Source organism: Thermobia domestica, chromosome 1, assembly GCF_964235325.1.
Source record: "Thermobia domestica chromosome 1, izTheDome1.hap1.1, whole genome shotgun sequence".
Lineage (NCBI taxonomy): Eukaryota > Metazoa > Arthropoda > Insecta > Zygentoma > Lepismatidae > Thermobia > Thermobia domestica.
This window is the reverse complement of record NC_137454.1, coordinates 383,197,980-383,223,872: the sequence shown is the minus strand read 5'-3', so window position 1 is coordinate 383,223,872 and position 25,893 is coordinate 383,197,980. Positions and strand designations below refer to the sequence as shown.

Genomic DNA, 25,893 nt, shown 5'->3' with positions numbered 1-25,893 from the left:
GTGATGGGATAGCACATCTCACCTCATCCAACATGCTCATCAACAATAGATTCATACAAGCATGATTAATTTAACTATGTTCATTTTCTTCTATATTTTCACTGTTACAATTTTCACGATATTACAGTAACTGCACCTTCCTAGTTGATTACCTGCCTAATGTTAAGGATTGTGAAGATCCTTAAGACTTTAGAAATGCTTTTAATCTAATAAATATCGAATTTCTCTGAGACCCTCATTCAATCCATTAATTCCTCTACATATGCACTACTCTTCCCTAAGAGAGAACGTAACCCTCTAAAACAGTGGTAGCTATCAGTGGCTAGCAGTTAACAAACAACAACACTAAAAGGTACAGCATATCGTTCGTTCTCAATTTACCTAGGTACTCTCAATTGGTAGTTTTTTTATTTTTTTTTAATAGGGGCCATTGACAGATTGCTTACTATTAGTTGTGCTGCGTAGGGATGCGCACGAGACAAGATTTGTGGCTGTCTCGTCTCGAAAATGTGCTGTAAAAGTGATGTCTCGACTCGAAAAATGTATGTTTCTCTATTGGAAGAACCGTGTCTCGACTCGAATTTTGTCAGGAAAATCCTGTCTCGACTTGTCTCGTGCGCATCCCTAGTGCTGCGTGGGTTCGATCCCCGGCCAAGTAAGATTGAGCTGACGACATGGTGTCCGTGGTACTTCCCGAGGTGCTTATGTTTCATCGCACGTTCTCATTCCACCAATTCTTCCATTATCATTCTCTTGCCTTAACCATCCGTCTCCTTTAGCCTTAAAGGTCATCGTATTGTGGGACGTTAAACTGACAGTTTTCATTATGCTGGATAGTTTTTATTTTGCTGAAATAAATTATTATTGATTTTCGGAGTGCATACTAAAGCCTTCCTATTGAATAGGAGATTGTACGTATTGCTCTTAGTTTCTTCCTGTGACATCAGGGCCTGATTCTCCAAGTAGGCGAACTATAGACAGCTGCAAATTTTATTGGCGGCATGTTTTATTTTATTTATTTATTTATTTATTGCTTTGCACAGTTTGTAACATTAATAGATCCAACAATTTATTACAAGTTGTGCAAAAGCATTAAAGCTAGCTCCTATATACAAGGTGTTTCAGAATTTCCATATGAACTTTAAAGGTCCATAGCTCCAAAACTATGGGACCTGCCGTAGTCGGATCAAGACTTCAATTCGTAACCTGTATGTGCCCTATCCAAATATCCAAGTTTCAGAATCCTGCTGTACTTCCACAATAATTTTTATATAGGTAGTTGGTGAGTCCTTCAAATGATATGCCCGAAGACAACTCCCTATATAAAAATTGTTGCGTGACTACTTTAGCATTCTGAAACGTGTATTTTTGGATAGCACACATATTAGTTTCTAAGTGAAGTCTTGACCCGACTACGATAGGTCCCATAGTTTTGGAGTTATGGACCTTTAAACTTAATTTCTTTATATTTTCGTCTGTCTATAGCTCCGAAATGAAGCATTTGTGTACCCATGTTGATCTATACTTTTTTGTCTTATCTTTTCGTCAGGAACCTCCTCCCAAACGTTGTCTGTGTTGTTTTGAAAAACCCTGTACAATAGCAAATTTCACTGCGTAGTTGAACGAAATCGAAATAACATTAATTTGTGCTCAGTCAGGGAAGTATTTTTTGTTTTAGGTAAACACCCTTTACCTAAACAAAAAAGGCGAATATCTTTAAATCAGGGGGTGCCGAAATATTTCTCGTCTAGGATGTCTAAATATGTCACACATATTCCTTTAGGCATACACACTGCTTGTAAATAAATGATTCAGAAATATTGATATACGAATATATGTATTTATGATTGAGTACATAATACATAAACAATATTATAACAATTAAAAATACAATATCATATTAAAGCTTTCTAAAGTATATATTAACAACAAATACTTATACGTATCTCTAATAAAATAATGTTACAATCAGTTTAATATTCTCTGCACAGAATCCATATTAACGTTTTCATAAACTTAGAATTATTCCATTTGAACTTACTATCTTGCTCAAATCTCTTGACGTTTAAGGCGTGGCCTCTTTTTTACAATATCCAATTAAAGTTACGCAAGGTTGTCTAATAGTCAATGCTTGGGAAAAAAATATTATTTGCACTCAAAAACGGCTTTGTTCATGTATGTTAGTGTATGTTTAGGAAAAAAGGAAATCATTTCAAAATAATTAGGGGGAAAAAGCATGATTATACGCACAGTGGTTTGTTATTTTATTCTAAGATTGCTTCTTCGTACAAAAAGTCAATTTAAACCAGTGTCTATTCTTTCACCTTCTAGGTTTGAAGATTTACTTCGTTCAGTCATCTGTGTTTCATGAAAGAAACGTTTCACATTATTCTTGTACACGAAAGGAAATGAAATCTGACAACGTCGCTTTTAAGTGCCGTTGGCGTTAGCCAAACGTCAAGAGATTTGAGCCGGACGATACAGTAATTTACAATTAAATATAGTATGAATTTGAAATATTAAGATACTTTCGTAGACATTGTGATTAATAATTGTTTACATATTCTAGCAATTTCAGGTTAACTTATTAGCTTTTATTACAGTTATATACATTCGAAGATTCACCGGATGATACTTGTTTCACGCATCTCTTTCACAACATAAGGAAAAATATTCAAAATACATAACGAGTTGTTTGTTTCTTATTATGCGGTTAATGGAAACAGGCGTGTTACACTAATATGTACTTGCTGTGAACAAAACGAAGAGGAAGTTTGTTCGCGAGTCAGCAGTGTTGCCTCAAGATGTTTCTAAGTTGGTATTTCTATTGTTCAAAAGGATTTGGCAACAGCGCCTTCAAGTGTTGCCAAAATGTCCACCAAAAAATCGCCAAATGGGAAATTAAATTACTGCAATTATGGGTGAAAATAAAATCTTTGAGTTTAACATCCAACGATTATGTCCATTAGGCTAAGGGAGACGGATGATTAAGGCAAGTGAGTGATGATAGAAGACTTGGCGGAATGGAAATGTGGGAGGAAACATACCCCGAGATAACCCAAGGGCATAATGTTGTCCACCATAAACTTACTTGACTGGGGATCGAACCAGAAGTAAGGGCTCTGCCCAGGCCGGTAGCCAGTCCAAAAATGTAGGGGGGCCCGACTGAAGTTAGGGGGAGCCGATCTAACCATATTATAGTTTATTATAATATTCTAGCTCATTTGCTAGCCTACCGTGAAAATTTTAGGGGGCCAGCCAAAATTTAGGGGGGTCCGGCCCCCCTAGACCCCCCTTAGATACGGGCCTGACTGCCACTGAGCTACCATGTCCCCACTTTTGGGTGAAAAGTCGCTAAACAATTATTCCTGATATTCCGTTTTTCTCTCCCCCCCCCTCTCTCACTAACTATCTATCTATCTACGCTAGAAAAACATACGAGTAAAACTGTGGTCAAGTGAATTATATATATAATAATAATATACCATTTAGATTACAGTGATTGAACAATAATTTCCTCTTTAGTACTACCTAGACTACACTTTATTAATACATGGTCAATTTCACTTCAATGAAATCAAAAATGAGTTTAGAAAAATAACTTTACAACAGTAAAAATCTGAAAAGAAAGAAAACAATCTTACACCTACTTCAATTTTACTCGCGCTTCTACAGATATTTGGTAATGCTGTGTTATTTGTCTCTCTTAAGGAAACCTCTGCAACTAACTGACATGAAAGATTGAAATGGTTCTCTGATAGAAGGAATTGATATAAGAAAACAAACCGAAAAATGGAGATTGTATACTTGTCGAACTCGTGAATGCTTGCGCTGCTTCAAATAAACAAAAGGAAAACAAACATATCAAAACAACTTCGAACTAGTAATGCTTGATTACAGGAGAACAAGTTGTTTACAGCACAAAAGTAGCTAGATTTGTAAGTAAAAAGATATTGCTATCCTGAAAGTAGAATCCCCTTAGATTTAGTAACTTTCCCCCCACATTGGCAACATTGCTTCAACGCATCAAGTGTTCTGTACAACTATGACACATCAACTTGGTTTAACCATACAGTAGATTGAGAAAATATAACTAAAATAAAGATTATGGAGTAAGTTTGTACAAGAATTATATTTTGTGCATGAATATTCGATAAATACCATAACATTATTTATATGTACAATTATTTTCTCTAAACGCTCTTATTACTAGTTTTTAACATATCTTTTAATACAGATTGACATTCAAAAATCTGGCTACGTCCGGACGGATTTTTGGATTATTATATGCTGTACATAGTTTTTTTTTTTTTTTTTTTTTTTTAATGACTACCTGTACTGTTCCTTAAAGGAAGAAGATTAACCCTTTTAAATTTGGGATTTTTCTAAGGTAAATTATAGGTTTTCAGTCAAGCAGCTACAGCCTTCAACCATTATTATCCCTATTTATCCTAGAATCATGGTTCGTACCTCATTCTCTTCAGAATAGAACAGTCTTTCAAATGGTACCACTCACATGTCTCCAATATGTATCTGAGGTGGAAAAATCACGAAAAAAGTGATTTTTTTTTTGTTAAAAATGTCTTTTTTCTGCCCCTCTGGACCCTCTGTGATAACGCACAGATCTCAAAATCAACTGAAAAATATTAAGGGGCATACTGATGTTTTTTTTTCATTCGCTCAGCCAAGTGTATTCTCAGTCGGGTACCTTCAACATTCAATAACTGACGAATTATCATCGTTGTGAATGGTTCATAATTGTATAAAAAATAAAAAATATATATACTGAATGTGTGTACAAAATTCAGGTTTCTGTCTTGAAAAGTAAGGTAAAAAAATATTTATCAATGTGGTAGAAGTATCCCCGCAATATCCCAGATTCCCGCATAAAATGGGTCACATAAAAATTTCCTGAGGTATCTTTATTTATCCTAGGATCATGGTTCGTACCTCATTCTCTTCAAACTAGAACAGTCTTTCAAACAGTACCATTCACACGTCTCCATCATGTATACTATCTGAGGCGGGAAAATCACAAGAAAGGGATTTTTTATTCCTTTTTTGTTCTTCTGGACCCCCTGTGTTAACGCAGAGATCTCAAAACAATCTGAAAAATATTAAGGAGTGCACTGAATGAGTGTGCAAAATTTCAATTTTCTAAGTGCAAAAGTAAGCCCGCTAAAAAATAATGAAAATAGGCGTAGCAAAAAACATTTTTTAAAGTTATGATGTCATCATTCCCTATGTCTCGACGCAGAAAGGCGTCAAACCATACGTAACGTGTTCTACAATGCCTCCAGGCCTTGACAAAGCCGAAAAGTAAAAAGCTTTATTGGCATTTTTAATCGAATAAAGAAGACACTACCGTACCCTATCACCTGAAAATAGGTGATAAAATTTAAAAGGGTTAAACACCGAATGAGAAACAAATGAAATTTTAATGTTCATCAATCTCTTTTCTTTGCTAATTCCATAGTAGTACTGTGCAGAAATTAATCATAACATCAGAAGGAATACTTATTAGCATGTACACTCATGTCCAAAATGATTGTCGCATATCTATAACTGTCTTCTTGTAAGAATATAGGCTAATTTGATAATGATTTTGCAGGGTACTTTTAATACTGATACTATGTGTATAATCGGGAAATGTATATTTGTGGTAAATTTCATAGGAAAAGAATTATAAATACGAAAATTAGAATGAGTAAAACAAAATATTGCAAAATGGACAGGAAAGTTTTATTTTCGTTTTATTGTTCTTATTTACTGCTCTTTTGGCACGAAATTTGCCACATACATCTCTTTGCTGATTATACACATACTAACATTATAAGAAATACCGAGCGAATTCGTTATCAAATTATATTCCAACAACAACATATATTTATAGACATGCGACAATAATTTTGGACATGAGTGTACAAGCAAGACTCAACAACTGATTGTGGAATGCAGAGCTATCGAACTTAAACAGCCCTACCAGAAAACAGTGAACACGGTAGATTTGAAAATGTGGTCCGAAAGCCATGCCGATAAACTGCAGAAACTAAATTAATATTAGTGGCTGGATTTTTGAATGTCAACAACCTGCAACAATTATTTCGTTCTTATGAACTAATTAACACAATTAGAGAGTCAAGTATCTATTTTTTTTTTGTCAGTATCTTTCTGTTACTAACTAACTTCTTCAAAAATAACATTATTATATATATTCTAACAATATATTATTCTCTAACAATATATTTAAAAGGTAACGTATAAAATAATACTATACAAAATATATGAATATTGAAAAAGTCGTTATTATTCGTTGTATAAAGTGACGAACGTGAGAAGAAATAAATTGGAGGATTGTTGCGTAATTTGGAAATGAAGGCATATATTCAAATCAACAATTATTATTGTGGTGATAGTTTTGACAATAACAGGTCTTAGTAATTATCTTTGCCTAGTAATGATAATTCGTATAAATGTGTAGACTACATGTTATTATGGACAATGACCTAGTACGGAAGATATTTTCTTTTATGGCCAGACCTGCATATTTGTGTTGCTAGGTCTTGTGGCCAAACAGATTTCTAGGTAGTTTTAACATATAATCCAAAAGGGCGTCATTGTGAATGCATGTATGTTCAATTTAAAAGTAAGAAATATTGTAAAAATATCAGGTAAATGTGAAAAAGTCTTCGGAAAATACATGAGTTCAAATTTATTTTGTTTTGTGTGTTATCATTGAGCGTTCATTGAGTGAATTACACCTTAAGTAGTCAATAATCACATATTCTGACGAACTTAGGACCAGGGGTAAAAGTGGGTCTAAAAAGGTAGGGGGTCGGTAGGTAGCGGCATGATGTCACGCCGTCCCTCTGCCTATATTTCCCCATTGTAATTTTTTAGAAACTGGGGGACGCCGTACAGATTTTCTAAAAGTGGGGTACGACGTCCCCCCGCAATTCCCCGCACTTTTACCCCTGCTTAGGACAAATATGTAACTAACTGTCCAAGAAAAATAGTTGGTTGGAATAAATGTTACAGTCTTATGACTGACAAGTGAAGGTTCTCTCCCAAGAATCGGGGATCCGGAAACTGCGCATATATTTAGATAGAGGAGGGCCACGAAGGAATGCTTTTCGTACACGTCTAGTGATACTCTACTTCCATAGTATAATTCGTTTTCTAGACACGAGTCGCTGACACATTGAGATTTTGATCGGCCATATTGGGTTCAATACTTCAACGTCCGCAAAATTTCAAACCAATAGATTTGTAGTGTTTATACATAGACTATATCAATCTGCAAAACATTAAGTCAATCTGTCCATGGGAAGTGGATGAGAGGTTACTTGCAAAAGTCGATTGACATGACCTTCGGGCGGCCATTTTCGATTTATCCTTTGCTGTCGGCCCGGCATATTTCACCAGTATTACTTCGTGGCCCTCCTCTATCTAAATATATGAGCACTTTCCGGATCTCCGATTCTTGGGAGAGAACCTTTACTTGTGAGTGTACAGGAGGTGCTGCCCTCTAGGACTTTTCTTGAGAGGGTGTCTTTCACCTGCTCTTCAGCTGTCGGATAAAGGTAAGTCACGCTATATCTAAATTTTTGTGTAGCAAACAGAATGTAACTAACTACAACATTATGTTGTCAAAGGAGCACGCTATTAGATTAGTGCTTTATATATCACTACTGTCCCTAGCGAATATACTCAGTGAAATCTATATGGTGTTTCTGAAATGAGAAAAATACGGTACATTTGGAGTGTTGTACGTGGAAATTGTTATTAAGGGAAATTACTAACGAAGGAACATTTTGACCTATTAATGTGGCAATATTGGACTGTGAGTCCCATTAGAAGATGCACATTGGTATGCAAAAACTCTTTATTTTTCTATATTTGGAACTTTGTTACCAGTTATTTTGGGCAAGTATTGCATTATCTTGTCTTTTTCACTATTATACGTGCTCATCTGGTGCACCGGACACTGTCCCAATGTGCTACAAGTGCAGAAATTGAAATAAGTATTACGTTATTTCAATGTGATCCTATTTCTTAATTAAGCTCAATTTGAGTACATCAAGCATAATAGGTCTTCTGCCGACATTCACTTTTCCTCTTTTTACGTATTGTTTTTAAATAATAAAAGCATTTATTTTCGTTAGATATTAACTTCTTTTAAATATACATCATTAAACGTACTATCCGATATCTTCCGTACTCTATACAATAGATGTTACAGCATTCTTGCTCGAAAACTATGGGAATATCTAAAGTGATTCGAAATATATATATATATATAACGAATTACGTTGTTTTTGAGTATACGTCGCGCCATTAATTCGTGCGTACAATTTCAGAAAAAAACTTGCATGTGGACGAGTATAAGCCGCAAACAGTTTAAAACGTATTTTTGAGCCGTTGCCGTTACAAGGACGAGCTCTCTCGTGGCATTATATCTAGTATACACATTTCTGGTGCAGAATAACCGGGTTCGAATTCTATTGGGAACTTATATGGTTCGAATCTCACGTTTAAGCGCTGTAGGTCCTGTCTCAGATTGTCTCGGTGATAAACGAGACGTTAAACTCTCAAACCAAATAATCAATCAATTACAAGACCAGTAACCCTACTAACTTCCTCATTTCTTAACTTAGTTGCACGCAACGTTAACTTTCTTGCGGTATAGAACGTAATTAAAGTGAAAGTATGAAATTTCACACCAATACGAGTTACGATTACTTCTAATAGAATCATTTATAGTACGAGGCAGGCCTGTAGCCAGCCCAAAAATGTAGGGGGGTGGGACGGCTGAAGTTAGGGGAGCCCGATGCAACCATATTATAGTTCATTTGCCAGTCTACCGTGAAAATTTTAGGGGGGGGCAGCCAAAATTTAGGGGTGACAGCCCCCTTAGACCCCCGTGGATACGGGCCTGGTACGAGGGTATTTCCAAAAGTTTCCGGGCTGACAGAATAATCGCGCCACCGGTAATAACCCGTTCATGACATATGTCATCCAGGCCTGAATTCAGGGGGGTCTAGGGGCGAACCCCCCTAAAATTTTCACAGTAGGCTTGCAAATGAACTATAATATGGTGGTGAACTGTAATATGGTTGGATCGGCCCCCCGTAATTTCAGCCGGGCCCCTCCTACATTTTTGGGCTGGCTACCGGCTTGATGTCATCTATGAAAGAAATTATGTATTCATTTCACCCGTCTAGTTGCGTCAGTTCAAGGAGAGAGTCATTTGTAACAGTCACTGTGCGTTTAAACTCATATACTACGTAACAGTGCTCCAGTTCACATTGCTGTTCTTGCTAAAGATGCAATGAAAGAATGTAGCTTCCACGGGATTCAATTTCCACCCTATAGATCAAATTTAGCACTCAGTTTTGGCATCAGCAGTCTCGTGGACTAGAGCGTTGTCATGCAGTATGCGAGATCAACATTCAGCGACTGGGGGATTCAAATGATTGCGTTTCCAACAAACTGATGCAGCTAGACAGTGGAAACGGAAGCATTGCTTCCATAGATGGCGCTATATACCACGGAACGGCTAGAAACTTTTGGGAATACACTCGTGATTTGAAATAACGGCATTTTATTAGCAAACTTACGTTTTCACTGAGAAAGATGCGCGTCCTTCAACCAGGGTTGCCTCTGAGACGATATGAGATGTAATATTTGAGACGATACAGAGCGCTTCCAATAGAAACAAATACATTTCGCGAGACGAAACCCTTTCAACTCGTGTCTCGTGAGGATCCTACCTCTAATTGTTCGTAAATCATACCCCATATTCTCTTGACATAGTACCAATGCAATACATGCTTTTTAAACTTACACCATGATACTTGCTTTCAATATCTTGATCCCCTATTCGCCACGGCTTCATTAAAAATATACCGGTAATTATCTTACACATATTACACACGTTTCATACACAATTTGTATTACTAATGACCTTAAACGTTCAAGCGTATACTTCTCTTGTACCTTCATAGCCCACTAAAATTTTAAATAAGCACGCTGCATCAGGAACCTTCTGGTCCTTTCTCAGGACTTCTGGACTTGTGAGCTTGAAAAAGCAAAATTTGCAACTATGCTATCTGAAACTTTGATTGCTCAGAAGAAAAATAAAGGAATGGTCATAATACTGAAATGAATAATGCTAACACAAAGGTAATGTGCAAACCATTTTGGATTCTACTAGTTCTCCGCATTTGCAGAAGAAACTATTAATTTTCAATGAGAAGAACTGAAACTTGGGAACTTAAGACAGCACACTAAAAATCTGAAAGATTCTATTGCAAGAAATGACACATTGCTGTTTGGCAGAACAGTTTAAAAACCACACTGTGGAACTGTCTGATGTATGTTGTACAAACAAAATATTATTGGTCAAACAATTTTTTGGAGTCCATTTCAAACAAAATATCACCAAATCGTTGAATAAGCTCTTCGCTTTCGTAGGCGCCTTTCAAGAAATCAGAGTTGGGATTCATCAATTCCTCTTCCGTGAACTTGTCGAGATCTGGCACGTTTTCAGGTTTAGACATTACCAGAGGTAAGATACTGCAAGCTATCTCAAAGCCGAATATTAGTTTCTTATTGAAGTCCTCTCTCAAAGCTTCAAAAGTAAGTTCACCCATACTCGCACCTAGTTTCTTTACAGTACCCGAAAAGTTGTTGTAATACAGATGCAAGAGTTCTTCAAAATGTTTGCTTCGTAGGTTTTTGTCAGTGCTTGTGTAGAAAAAGTACAGCAGATCTAAAACCGGTGAACCAAGTCTAGAAATTTGAAAATCCAAGAACTTAATTTTTGAAGGCACCTCGTGTTGTTCCTGTTTTTCGTAAGCGAACAACATGTTGTTTACCCAACAATCACCGTGCAACAATACTGACATTGGTTCAACTGTTTCGTTTGCTTCAACTAACAAATCAAAACAATTTGGCTTTAATTTTCGACACTTATCAACGATTTCGCTTAATTCTGGTTTCGACTTCACGCAAGACAAAGCTAGCTCCATTTGACTCATGATCATTGGCGCGTACTTTTCCCGGTTTTTCTCAACGTATATTGTATTTCGAAAACAATCAAACTTCTCTTGAAAATTGGCCACACCTTCTTCGTTCTTTAAAGCATAAGACATGGCGTGAAATTTCCCTAATTCGCTTAACACAAGACAACAATGCTGGTAGTCCAGTCCTTTTTCTCTGTCAGCCATCTTGAATCCAAGTGGTGCCAGATCATCGAGAACAAGACAATCATTCTCTGTTCCAAGAACACTATAGTAACAGTGAGGCATGGACGAAAATAGATCCTCGTTGCATTTTCTTTTTTGAAGCTTCATAAATTCCGGAATTGCCAATTCGTACATCTTGATTTCCCTTAAGAACAATCCCATATCAGCAACAAAACCTCTTCGCACTTCATTCAGTGGAACACACTTTATAACTAGTTTATATTGTTTCTTACCGTTACGTGTTTTAGCTTCCACAGTAGACCTGTACACTACACTCACATAATTATCTCCCACGTTGGTTCCTTTGTAAGTATGGTGTTTCAAGACTTGTATTTGTGGATCTGATTTACCAGATCGCAGTGCAGTGGTGAGAAATTCTTCGTTCAACCACGGATGTTCACTTGCAGAGAGGTTTGTCCCATTGCTCAAACTTTGCGTGTTGTGATTAGATTCTGGCATTGTGCTGGTTATGATTCAAATCTGCAACAAAAGAAATAATAACATATTTGTAGTCATAAACAAAACAGTTTTAACCAGTTGCGAATGCTTCAAGAGTATTGTCAGAACGAACTGAAAATGAATTATTTTTTTCTTATTAATTTCTACAGGCTTTACATCACTTGTTTATGTACTTTATTATTGTTATACTCATTAAATATTTTTTTTGTAATATATCTATCTATTTATAATTTCCTTGCTCATTTTTTCATGTTTTGTTTAAGTGTTCTGTTAAAACGTTCTACGATATGTTGTTTTATGAAGACACATGCTCAAAATTGAAAAATTCGCAAAAATATCATATCTCTATGACTTACGCTTCCCGAGATATGGCTCCTTAAATCAACCGAAATCCGAACTTTTTGGGCCAATATCTAGGAACGGTGGCCAGTAGGCCAATGGCTACCGGTTACTATTTGGTATCAAAATGTTCACCATCCTCTTAGGTATTGATCAGCATCAATATGATTTCTCTATGACTTACGGTTTCCGAGATATGGCTTTTTAAATCTCCCCTGAAATCAGAACTTTTATGACCAATATTTCGGGAACGGTAGGAGTGACGCGAAAAGTTCCATCACTTCTTTCAGATAGTTTTTAATGTTCTATCGAGTGGAGGTCGCAAAATTGAAAAATTCGCAAATAACATACACACACACACACACACACACACACACACACACATATATATATATATATATATATATATATATATATATATATATATATATATATATATATATATATATATATAGATATATATATATATATATATATATATATATATATATATATATATAGATAGATAGATAGATAGATAGATATAGATATGATACACACACAGAGACATAGAGAGTTAAGTAACGAACTTATTTAAGTTTTTTGAAAAGAATGCTAAGACTACGGAAGTTATGACGTAATTTTTGAATTCTTACAATGGAAAACTTTTTTTTTAATTAATACATAAGATGACGTCAAAACGATTGTGCAGTTTCAAAAGTTAGTAATAATAATAATAATAATAATAATAATAATAATAATAATAATAATAATAACTTTATTTTAAGTGTTATGAACAGCTCATAGGCACACAGCAATATGTTAAAACTATTATATAATAATTTTAAACAGACCAGAAAATATAAAATTTAAAATGAATAGGGTCTATCAGAGCAGGTTAAGGCCGTTCTCAGAAGGTTAATATACTTAAATTACAAGGTTCAAACTAATTTATAAAACAAGATTTTTTATTTTTAAAAAAATGGTTAATTTCATAATATAGCAGTAACAGAGCTATGTAAACTACGTTTCATTCAACTACCATTTAAAAGAATGAGTCAACCTTGCTTAAAATAATATTATTATTATTATTATCACTGTCCACGGACACAACATACACTATCGTCATTAGCAAGTATCTAAGTTTCTCATGCGTTAATTACAATCCTTCAACGTGAGAACTCTGAAACTCGTATCACACGGTAACTAGTTATAACAGATTTGTGTAGCAAATGCTGTATGTTGTAATTGCCTTTTAAGTACATTCATTATCTCTGCGTTTTTCAACCTGGTCTAGTGATTAGCGTGTGTGTCTTGTTTAGGGATGCGCACGAGACGAGTCGAGACAGGATTTTCCTGACAAAATTCGAGTCGAGACACGGCTCTTCCAATAGAGAAATATACATTTTTCGAGTCGAGACATCACTTTTACAGCACATTTTCGAGACGAGACAGCCACAAATCTTGTCTCGTGCGCATCCCTAGTCTTGTTCTACGGGGTCCCGGATTTTATTCCCTCTGGAAGAGGACAAAATAATTAACGTTACAATCACTCACTTTCATTAACCATCCCGAGCTCCGCGCCTTTGGTGTGGGAGACCTGGGTTCGGTTCCCGGCTGCAGCTCACGTGGTTTGGATTCCACGATAAGTTGTAGGTCCTTGTCTTATATATCCTCGCTGCAGAAAGAGATGCTAAACTAAAAATCAAACGAAATAAATCATTGATCATTTGTCCCTCTTTAAGCCTAAAGATAATAACCATGGGACGCTAAACTAAGAAGGTTGAATTGCCTCATCGTAAGAACTATTTTTATTAGTCAAATATTTTATGAACCACAACAGTGTTTCATCCAGACATGTTTTTACGGGGCACTGCTCTTTCCCGGAGCTCTGAGAGTACTTCCCCCCCCAGAGGAGACGAAAATAATATGTCTATAATATAATAATAAATTGAATAGTACCAACAGAGCCCCCCGGAATATGAAGTGTGCCTCCCGGAACATAGTTTCTGAAAGAAACACTGATGCAATAACTAACTAACTCTCTGGCCTATGGAACCCGGAGGTTCATTGCCGCGTTCACAAAAGCTCTCCATTGACTTCTATCGTTAGCCAACTGGATCCAGTTTCTACTTTGTATTCCAATCTCTGCGAGGGTATACGGACAAAATCTCGCGGCCGAAACATCGCCGCCCAAAATCTCGCTGGCCAAAACCTCGCGGGACAAAATCTCGCCGGGCCAAAACCTCGCGTGGCCAAAACTTCGCCGCCCAAAACCTCGCGGGACAAAATCTCGCCGGGCCAAAACCTCGCGTGGCCAAAACCTCGCCGCCCAAAACCTCGCGGGACAAAATCTCGCCGTGCCAAAACCTCGCGTGGCCAAAACCTCGCGTGGCCAAAACCTCGCGTGGCCAAAACCTCGCGGGACAAAATCTCGCCGGGCCAAAACCTCGCCGCCCAAAATCTCGCCGTGCCAAAACCTCGCCGCGAATGAAACTTTTCTTTAAAATTTACCCAATGTGTTTCCTAATATGCAATTCCATATTACAAATAATAATAATAATTATAATAATAATAAGATACAAAACATCGTGTGCGTGGGCTTTCTCGGGTTATTCCCGTTTCCTCCCACTTTCTTTATTCGATCATTTCCTTCATCCTGATCATCTACGTCTCCTTTAACCTATATGACATAATCAAGGGACGTCGTAAAAACTCATATATTGTTTCACATTTTCATAAATATTATTAAATTTTTGTTAAAATTTTAAGTTTTTGGATGTTCCAAAGTTCACGAAACTAACCTCGTTAGTTGTCATTACTTTCCTTATGCAGACTTTCTTTCCCTATAACCAGTTTAAAAACATCCTGTCGCCCTACCTTCACATTGAAATCCTCTAATACAGAAATAGAATTTTCATATGGTATCGTGGGACTTGGTCAAATACCCGTGATACTTCTTCTGAAACAGCGTCTTTTATACCGTCATCCTTATCATCTGTTGGAACATTTACATTTTGGTCAGGCGAGATTTTGGGTATGGCGATATTTTGGGGCGCGGGGTTTTGGCCCGGCGAGATTTTGGCCCGCGAGGTTTTGGGCGGCGAGGTTTTGGCCTGGCGAGGTTTTGGCCCCGCGAGATTTTAGCCCGCGACGTTTTGGGTGGCGAGGTTTTGGCCAGGCGAGGTTTCGGCATGGCGAGATTTTGGGCCGCGAGGTTTTGGGAGGCGAGATTTTGGCCAGGCGAGGTTTTGGTCCGCGAGGTTGTCGCCGCGAGGTTCTGGCCGCGAGGTTTTGTACCCAAACCCTCTGCGAGATCCATCTTAATATTGTCCTCCCATCTGCGCCTAGGTCTTCCTAATGGTCGTTTTCCGATTGGTCCTCCAGTCAAGACTTTGAAAGCGTTTCTACTTTCTTCCATTCTAGCTACATGACCCGCCCACCTAAGCCTCCTAGACTTGACGACCTTAACAATGTTGAGTAAACCACATAAATTATGTAGTTCCTCATTATGAAGTTTCCGCCATTCCCCATTCTCGTTCCTCTTATATCCGATTATTCGTCTCAGGATCTTGTTCTCAAATACTTTCAGTCTATGTTCTTCCCTCAGAGTAAGTGACCATGTTTCGCAGCCATACAGAACAACAGGCATGATTATCGCTTTGTATATTTTAAGCTTCAAATTCCTCGACAGAATTCGCGACGACAAGAGATTTTGAACCGAATAGTAACACGAATTCCCTGCTTTTAGTCGACATTTAATTTCTTCGCGAATATGATTTTCCTCTGTTAATATTGATCCTAGATATTTGAAACTATCAAAGGTATTATTTAATATTTTGCTGTATTATTTAATATTTTAATATCCATAATTTGCTGTATTCCGGTCCCGATGCACTTCTGTATTTAGTTTTCTCTGCATTTACTTTTAAACCCATGTCCCTGCAAGCGTTTAATAAGATCTCTGCATTTCTTTCTATTGTTCTCCTATCATCCCCTATTAAATTTACATCATCAGCATATGCCATAATCTGGTGAATACATTCAACTGTAGGCCCTGGTTGCTATCTTTGATTTTCCTTATAGCGTATTCCAGAACGAAGTTAAATAATAATGGCGATTACGCATCTCCTTGTTTCAGGCCATAGAAAGCAAAATTTATATACACATATTATAAAAGTGGTATAAATTAAAATTCGCTAAATTTTATATTGGTAATAATATTAGAAAATACATACTACTTGTTTAATAATTGAAGGTTATAAAGAGTATCATATGGAGTAGATGAAGTAATAAATTTGATAGAATGTCAGTCCTGGGAGAGAAGGTGCAAAATGCTTACTTCTTGTAATTTCCAAACTGTGCTTGTGATTTTCAAATTTAGAGTACAATGCACAGTTCACTTGAATGTTAGTTTTACTGTTTTCAACGAACTTAAAAAGTTCATTACTGAATTATCTATATCTCTCTCTGTGTGTGTGTGTCTGTTATTTGCGTTTTTTTTTATTTATTTTTCTTTTAATTTTGAGCCCTCCGCTCGATAGAGCAACAAAAACTATCTGATGGAATTTTTTGCGTCATTCTTACCTTTCCCGAGATATTGGTAAAAAAAAGTTCGGATTTCGGGAGATTTAAGGACCCATATCTCGGGAACCGTAAGTCATAGAGAGATGATATTGGTGTTGATCAATATACAACGATATTGTATATCTGATATCTGTGAATTACTTCCATTTTTAATTGTAGCTAGTTTGGGCAACGGTGGTGAGAAGTGCACAGTCTGTTGTGAAGAAGAAGAAGAAGAAGAAAAAAAATGTAGAATATATGTTGAGATAGATAGATTTTTGTATAATGATAGTTACAGTTTAGTGTTGCTATGGCAACAGAAAGTTTTTGATGGAGATTTGAGAATAAAAGTAAGTTGTGCTGTATATACTTTTAATGTGTGATAATAGATGGTTCTTGCAAAATATATATAAAACTAAAGGTGCTGATGGTGGTGTATTATTTATTTTAATCTTCGAACTGGGTAATATAAAATATAACGAAAATCTCGTTATAAATACCCAAGAGGATGATGAATCTTTTGGTACCAAATAGCCGCTGGTTATAGGCCTATGTACATTTTCAGTATATATACGGTGGTAAATAGCGACAGCTCAATATAGCTAATTCAATAGATCCTCTAATAAGCAGGTTCCAAATACGTAAGTGTATTATCTATTGAACTTAATCAAATAAATGTATTATACAATTTGATATAAATTTCGAAAATGTTAATTTTTTTAAAAAAATTCTTTCTGGCGATATGCTCTTCGAGCATTCTCAATTGTTTATTATTATTATTATTATTATTATTATTATTATTATTATTATTATTATTATTATTATTATTATTATTATTTTATTCACTAATGTTCAACCTAAAAGTACCAAAAAGCAAACCGCAAGGACCGCAGTTTGAAAAGCGGTGTTTCCGTTATTTGATCGTAAAGTTCCTCGATGGAAATGGACAATGATGGTACTTAAGCACTGTCTTTAAACGACACCTTCTCTCTATGAAATTCCCAGCTCGCGCCGTGTAGACTTTGTGGTGGACAAACACCGTGGTCGTGGGTTTTCTTGGGGTTCTCTTGTTTCCTCCCACTTTCTTCATTCCACCATTTCACCATTTATTTCTCATAATCACCGTCTCCTTTAGTCTAACCGGCATAATTGTGTAACGTAAAATTTAAAAGATTTCATTTTCTCTATGAAATTGCATGTGAAAGGTCCAGGGAACGGGGTAGCAAAGAGAGGAGGTTGTTCTCTCCATTTACAGCATACAAATACGTATAGTATTTTTCTGTTACATTAACCCTGTAGAAAGAAAAGCGCATGAGAAATTTGGACAGTTGCTGTTGTTTGCGGTGTGGGTTTGGCCCGTACAAGGTTAAAAAATATTTAAAAAAAAAAAAAAAAAAAAGCTATCAAATTTTGAAACCACAAATTTCTTTTATATGTTCTGCAGATTGTTTCTTTCTTACAATGACCGGAAAAGATATGAAAGTAAAAAAGGACATTTCAATGATATCATAAAATTGGAATGAACTTTTCCAGTTTAACGTCTCACGACTATGCCTTGATGCTCCTCCGAAATATAAATCCGGAACAACCCGGAACCTCCTGAACGATGTCCTTGCATCCTAATCTCCACGACTACCAAGGTTGGTAGTAATAATAATAATACTAATACTAATACTATTACTACTACTAATAATAATTATCATCAATAGTGCTACTAGTATCATTGATAATAATTATATTGTCTATGTAGGACACTTGAAGAGAGTATTTGAAACTCCACACAGGGTATGGCTCGATTTGGCTCGTTTCGACTCGACTCGACTCGAAACTGACCCAAATTCGAGTCGAGTTTCGAGTCGAGTTCGAGGTAATTTTTCGAGCCGAGTTTTTCGAGTCGAGCTCAAAGATGTCTGTTTCGAGTCGAGTCGAGTTTCGAAGAAAACTCGCTCGAATTCGCTCGTGCCCATCCTTACTTTTAAGCCGAAGAAGACGGATGAATAATATAAGTGAATGAATGATGGAAGAAATAGTGGAATGAAAATGTGGGAAGAAATGAGAGTACCCCGACAAAACCTAGGAACATGGTGTTGGCTATCACAAAATTAATTGGCCGGGGATCGAACCAGGACACCATGTACAAGATGCAGGCGCTCTACCATTGACCCACCGCGGTTCTCATCTAGAAAAAAAATACACATGGACACAGTATATCATTCAAATAGGCAACAACAGACATTGTTCTTTCAAATATGGGATAGAGGGCCGCGGTGGCTCAGTGGTAGAGCGTTCACCTCTGGCGCAAGGAGTTATGGTTCGATCCCCGATCAAGTAAGCTTGTGGTGGACAACATTCTACCCGTTGGTTTTCTCGGGGTACTCCCGTTTCCTCCCACTTTCTTCATTCCACCATTTCATTAATTACTCATCATCACCGTTTCCTTTAGCCTAACCGGCATAACCGTGGGACGTAAAACAAAGATTTCATTTCATTTTTTCAAATATGGGATACATTTTCAAATATGTATTTGTTGGTAGTAACACAGTGAAGTACTGAAGTGGAAGTCCCGGATCTCAGTGTTAAGACATTTTAAGTAATGTTACTCGAAGGTGGAAACATGCATTAAAAATCTAATTTTTACTTTGGTTGAGTGTTCGAACTAAGGGGAAGGGGGACAACGGGGAAATCCTTCTCTTGTAAAAGATCATTCCTGGTTCGTATTACAGAAATAACATAATATCCTTGCCTGGGATAAATATTTCCCACTTGTATATATACGGACATTTTACAAATATCCCTTTTTTGTCCGGAAGATCAATTCGAACACTGGTTTGGTTACTACCCTTTGTGTGGCCTACATTGCCACCATGAATATTGCAACAAAATCAAACCTGCATATGGGTGGAAAAAAAAAAGGTTTTCAAAAATGTACCATTTAGTTAATCAGTATTGTATAAAACTTTGTGTGAAATTCTGTCGCTAAATATCGGCTTCTCAAGAAAAGTGAGTCGTCCTGCAAATAAAAAATTGTTAAAATCAAAGGAAAAATTAGTGGTCTCAAGAGATTTCTTTCAGGGAAAGAGGGACTTTAAATACGCGGAAAACTGTATTGCGAAAATGGTAGGGATGTGCAAGGGACAAGATTTGAGGTTGTCTTGTCTCGAAAATGTGCCGTAAAAGTGATGTCTTGACTCGAAACATGTGTATTTCTCGGGGACGCGACACAAATCCTAAACGGCATAAGATCCAAAAATCATTTCACGGCAGAAGTCCTAAACGGCATAAGACATAAATGGCACAAGACCTAAAAATTATTTCGCGGTACAAGACTTAAACGGCACTAGTTCTAAACAGCACAAGACCTAAAATTTAGGTCTAGTGACTACATTTTTAAATATTCGAAGTAAAGTAACAGTTACTTTTTTGGGGGCAAGTAACGCGTTACTAATTCGTTACATTTTAAGAGAAAGTAAATTAACTTGTAACGCGTTACATTCTTACAAGTAACTTACCCAACACTGTTACTCATTTCTCTATTGGAAGAGCTCTGTTTCAACTCGAATTTGTCAGGAAAATTCTGTCTCGTCTCGCCTCGTGCGTATCCCAATTAAATTCGCACACATTCGCACGATTTAATGTATGACCTCCCCAGGACGGTATTTCCTAACTCTTGAGGGGAGGGAGGAGTTTTTCCGCCAACAATTCCCTGAAATTATCCTATCACAAATTCATTTTGTAAATTGGGAAACTTTGTTGCACTACTGCCCTCTGCGAATTTCTATGTTTCGACATAAGGTTTAATAACGCCCTCTATAATTAATTTCCTTCTACCATACCTTCTAAACATCATAAACAAGTGTGTATCTTCTCAAACAATGTGTTTACCAGATTCTTTTCACCTTTTAATTTTTTGTAGTAATTTTTCTTATTTGCTAATACATTCTCATTGCCATTTATTCCCCTCAACCTAAACTTCTCAAGTTTTCTCTCTAGAGCTCCCTGGTTATGCATAAGGTTAGAGTGAGCTCCTTCAGCGCGGAAAACTCAGGTTTGATCCCCGGTGAGAGCTCATGTAGTTCGGATCCCACGTTAAGCTGTAGGTCGACGTTTCATAGTTTCAGGAACCCTAAACTTCTAATCGAACAATGCACTCCTCTGTATACGCACATTGTTTAACAAGTGTCATACGTGTTTTTGGTGCGGGTGACAATAAACGATTGTTTCTGGTGCGGGTCTGGTGTCCATAAACAATTGTTCATCCTTAGCAAAAGAAAAATCAGTGCCCCTTTACTAGTTAGTTGGGATGAAATTGTGTCGTGTCAAAATTGTGTCCTGAAAGTGATGTCGCGTCACAAAAAATGTATCTTTGGTGCAAATGGTCCCAGGTTCGATTCCTGGTGAGGATACTTAATCAAAAAGTTGTACAGTTTTTACAGACCAGCCACTCTGAGAGAGTTTTTCCTTGGTATTTCTCATTCAGGGGGGACAAATGTCGGAATGGTAGCCTACCTAACATACAGATCCCAAGCCTCTTCCTTCCACAGATAGTGTGCTCGTCGAGGGATGTCACACCACATACGTAATGGACTGCTGCCAGTAATGCCCAGAAATATGTATAACTAAATAAAATCGAAAAATGTATCAACTTCCGTTGGAAGAGTCTAGTTTCATCTCGTATAATCACAAAAATTTTATTTTGTTTGGTATCCTGTGTAAGCCTATACTCGAGTTAGTATTCAACGAAAAAGTGTTGCTTGCAAAGGAAAGGTTGAAGCTATCTCGCCTCGAAAAAGCATGGAAGTGATGTCTCGTCTTGGGAAAAATATGTTTCTTTATGGTAAGAGCACAGTCTCGTCTCGAAACTTGTCTCCTGTGCGACCCTATTAGCTAGCCCAATGATGATAATTTTCCTGTCAGTAGGGCATTGCTCTGTACTCTTAGAGTATTAATTGAATGATTTGTATTTACGCCCTTTATACACACCAAGGTTATAAAGGACAAAAGCTACAGTTTAAAGTGGGATTCGAACCACTATAATGGGATCAATGCTCTCGGAGCAGAAGTCGAACCCGGAACTTGGTGAACGAAAGGAACACGCTCAAGCCACTTTTATTATAATCCGCCCCAACCAAGACTCTTTCCACTTAATTAAGGCCATAGTTGACAATAATGCCCAGAAATATGTATAAAGAAATAAAATCGAAAAATGTATGTTCTTTCGTTAGAAGAACTCTGTTCCGTTAAAAGAAAATGAAATTAAATGAAATCTTTGAGTTTTACGTCCCACGGTTATGCTGGTTAGGCTAAAGGAGACGGTGATGATGAGTAATGAATGAAATGGTGGAATGAAGAAAGTGGGAGGAAACGGGAGAACCCCGAGAAAACCCACGCACACGGTGTTTGCCCACCACAAAGTTCACTTGGCGGGGGCTGGGATCGAACCCAGGACCCCAAGTTCCGTTAAAAGAGTCTAAATTGTAGGTAATCAATTCGACAGGGAACGAACCCAGAAATCTTGAAATTAAAAATGAAATCTTCCATCTTAACGCCCCATTCTTATACCCGACAGGCTAGAGATAAATGATTAAAGAAAGTACGTGGTATTTAAGACTTGATGGAACGGAAATGTGGGACGAAACTTGAGGACTTCGAGAAATCCCACAGACACATGTTCTCCGCCACAAACTCTCATGGGATGGGATCGAACCAGGGAATCCTCACACCAATGAACATTTTACCACTGAGTCACAGTACTCCACTAATAATTGATAATATCATATTTGGGAGTGTGCATTAATTTTAAGAGATTTTCAAGAGATGCCGTAACTAGCTCTGTATCTCATCGGGTCATAATGTTGCTAACTTTATGCCAAAACACCAACACATTGCTTTAGTCGTCAATATATGTGAGTCTGCGGAAGTCTAATGGATATTATTTGTTTGAGCGTTGACTACGTCCAATTTTGTGCCCAAAAAATAAAATTTGAGGGAAGCTTACATTTCCTGCCTTCATTAAAAAAAAAAAAAAAAAAAAAGTGTTGCTGATAGTCAACAAATGCTGTCAGAAGTTTATATGGTGATTATCCTTCAATCAACTTCATCATAGCGTTGTGATTACTGGTTTCTACGCTTAAAAAAGAAAAGAAAAATTTAGACGGAAGAGAAGGAACAAAACGTCCAGGCCAGCCGAAGAAGTTTGCACATGAGGAACTGGAAGCTTTATTTGATGAAGACTCGAGTCAAATGCAAGAAGACCTTGCAAAATTATTAAATGTTGATCTATCAACGATTTCGAGACGTTTAAAAGCCATTGGAATAATTTACAAACAAGGAAATTGGGTGCCGTAGCAGTTGAATCTGGGGAACATCGACAGACGCAAAATGACCTGTGGATTATTGTTTCAAAGGACACAAGAAAACACAGATTCTGTTTGAAGTAAGATTTCAAAGCACAGTACCACAGCAAAGAAAACGACACACAAACATTCAGATAACCCTCAGCCAATCAATAGCACGGACTACGGAACTTAGCCAGCCAATCACAGCACCAGTTTTTCAGATTGAACCAGCCAATCAGGAACCAGCATTTTCAGCCAATCAGGAACCAGCATTTTCTCCAGCCCAGAGTATATATTACTTATATCCGCTGATCTCTACATAATTGCCCTGATGACGAGAACGATGACAGCTCTCGAAACGTTGGCCTATCCACCAGTTTTCACCTGGCTGATTGCCCGAGAAGAACTTTATAACAGATTCTGTTGCATAGTATTTTGACAGGTGATGAAATATGGATACGCTACAATAAATAATAGTGCAGGCCAGGCGACCATTAACATCAACGACAAAGTCGAATATTTATGACGCCAAGGTCATGCCCTGTATTTGGAAGGATCAGCTGAGTGTAGAGTATTACGAGCTGTTCCAACCCAACAAAACTATTGCTGGGGAATGCTACCAACATCAATTGATGCAATTAAGGCAGCATTGAAGCAAAACCGGACAGATTACAGGAAAAGACGAGACGAAGTGATTTTCCAGCACCACAACGCTTGGTCTCGTGTTGTGAAACCGGTCAAGGAAACGTTAGAAGCCCTTAAGGGTCTTCGCTACAGCGAAATTAAACTACCGCTAATTTTAGTGCTTTTCTGTAATATCTTCAAAGCAAATAAAAATATTCAAAAAGCAGAAACGTAGTGAACTAGACAATACGATTTTCCATGTGATACCGTTATCACAACTCATCTCTCTGCTTTTGATTTGCAACCGTAGATAGATTTACCATTTTTTTGCGGGTTCTGTATATAGCGGCATACCAAAAGCAGATAGGTGTATTGTGGTAAAGGTATCACATGCAAAATCGAATTGTTTAGTTCACTACGTTACTGATTTACGAGTATTTTTATTTGTTTTGAAGATATTACAGAAAAAAACTCTAAAATTAGCGGTAGTTTAATTTCGCTGTAGTGAAGACCCTTAACTGAGAAGTCCTACAACACTTGCCGTATTCCCTAGATATTGTTCCTTCCAATTTCAACTTATTTCGATCGATGACTCGTCACTTGTAGTCATAGAACTCTTACCTCAAGGGCGTCGTTCGATCCTCGGCGAAGTAAGTTTGTGGTGAACAACATTGTATCTTTCGGTTATCTTGGAGTACTTCCATTTCCTCCTACATTCGCATTCTATCAAATTATTCTTTCATCACTCACTTGCCTTAATCATCCGTCTCTCTTAGCCTAACAGACATAATCGTGGGACGTTAAACTGAAAGATTTCATTTCAATTTCGTAGCAGCACACTTAGTTGTACACTATTACGCTCTACGTTGTAAAATAAAGTTGAAATATAAGTTTAGCCAACATAATTTAAACTGTATGTTGGTTAACCAACTATTTCCCATCGCGGTGCGTCCACTGACTAAAACCAGCAAATGGAGCAGCACATTAGTGCAGTAGCTACGCATTATTGAGTTTCCACGATCTCTAGGTTGCTAAACATTCATGTAATTCATAATCACGGAATTTTAAACTTTTTTTTTTTTTTAAAAAAAAAAGGAGATTGGAACGTCAATAGAAATTGCATTGTGTACAAACTGTTTTTCTTTTCTTTAAAAAGAATATGTGCTACTTGCATGCTTTTTCTGTTTACTTACCTTTTGAATCAATGTAAACAGTATGAGCAGCTCGTAGTTAAACAAAACTCAGACGCTGATGCTCCCTGTCAGTTGATAATGAATCGTGAGTTGTATTGACAGAAGTGGTCCTTGAAACTTGTTTCCACTGTGTTTTAGCACGAGAGTAGTTACAACATGCACTTCCAGAGGGCACTGCTAGCTAGTAATATTATGCTGGAGGGAAGTATGTGAATGTGAACTTGAAGAATAACGTAAAATCACTGTAGTAGTAGTAGTAGAGAACAAGAAGAAGAAGAAGAAGATTACGTAACTGTGACGTGAAGGATCCAAAGAAAGATTTTAAAAAAATAGACTTAAAAATCTGTCTCAACAGGTCACACAAACAGATAAAAAAGAAACGTTAATTGTACACAATAATTGCTTACAAAAATTTTTGTGCTTTCAACACTGAATCGATATTCAATGAAACACGGTTGAAAGAATCTCACAATAAATATGAGGTGCAGAGCTTTAGAGATTAGCGAACATTTCGTAGAATTTTTAATTGCAAGAAATTTATTCTAGATTTGCCTTCATTTTTATCAGAGTAAGCTTCAACAGATAATGTATGATCTTTCACCAGAATTGTTTCTTGATAACATTTTTGCTTTCTTTTTTTTTTCTGCAAATTTTCAAACAGCAAATCATTAAATTACATAATTGTAGTAAGTATTATCCTTTAACTTGAGGAGAAACAAAACACGATCATTTTCCGAAAACCTTTCTCTTACTCCGTAGCTTGCGTTGAACACTGGTCCAAAATGCCTTTGAAAAAGTACTTGAAATTTTAGGATATAGTAAGTCCTGTAGAAATGGACCACTTGCCCCAAATAACTCGAATAATTGTGCACGTAGAGCATATTTTTTTCTGCACGAAATCCAAGAAAGGACTTTTTGTAACCATAACTAAAGGCTTTTACGATCGGAAAAGATAAGGCTATATTTCTGCCCGAAGTTTAAGCTTGAAAAGATGGTTGACTGGTCCATCTATCCCATAGTATTATGGGTTAGATGCAGGGGTAAAAGTGGGGGATGCGAGGGAAGCCGTCCCCCACCTCGAAAAAGTATATACGACGTTCACCAGTTCCTAAAAATTCACAATGAACAAAGATAGGAAGGGGGAACGGC

The 25,893-nt window shown here is 37.0% G+C and overlaps 2 protein-coding genes across 3 annotated transcripts in view; one reads left to right on the top strand and one right to left on the bottom strand.

Annotated features, from left to right (window-relative positions):
- Positions 1-25,893, top strand: part of LOC145664748 (uncharacterized) — a 578,976-nt gene that overhangs the window by 286,484 nt on the left and 266,599 nt on the right. The gene's annotated exons all lie outside the window — the stretch shown is intronic.
- LOC145664738 (uncharacterized) lies at positions 1,835-24,954 on the bottom strand. The gene is made up of 2 exons (XM_081731636.1): positions 24,745-24,954; positions 1,835-11,729 (listed from the first exon to the last, which is right to left on the bottom strand). Exon 2 carries the CDS (start codon positions 11,706-11,708, stop codon positions 10,398-10,400), a length of 1,311 nt encoding a protein of 436 aa, XP_081587762.1. The 5' UTR covers positions 11,709-11,729; positions 24,745-24,954; the 3' UTR covers positions 1,835-10,397.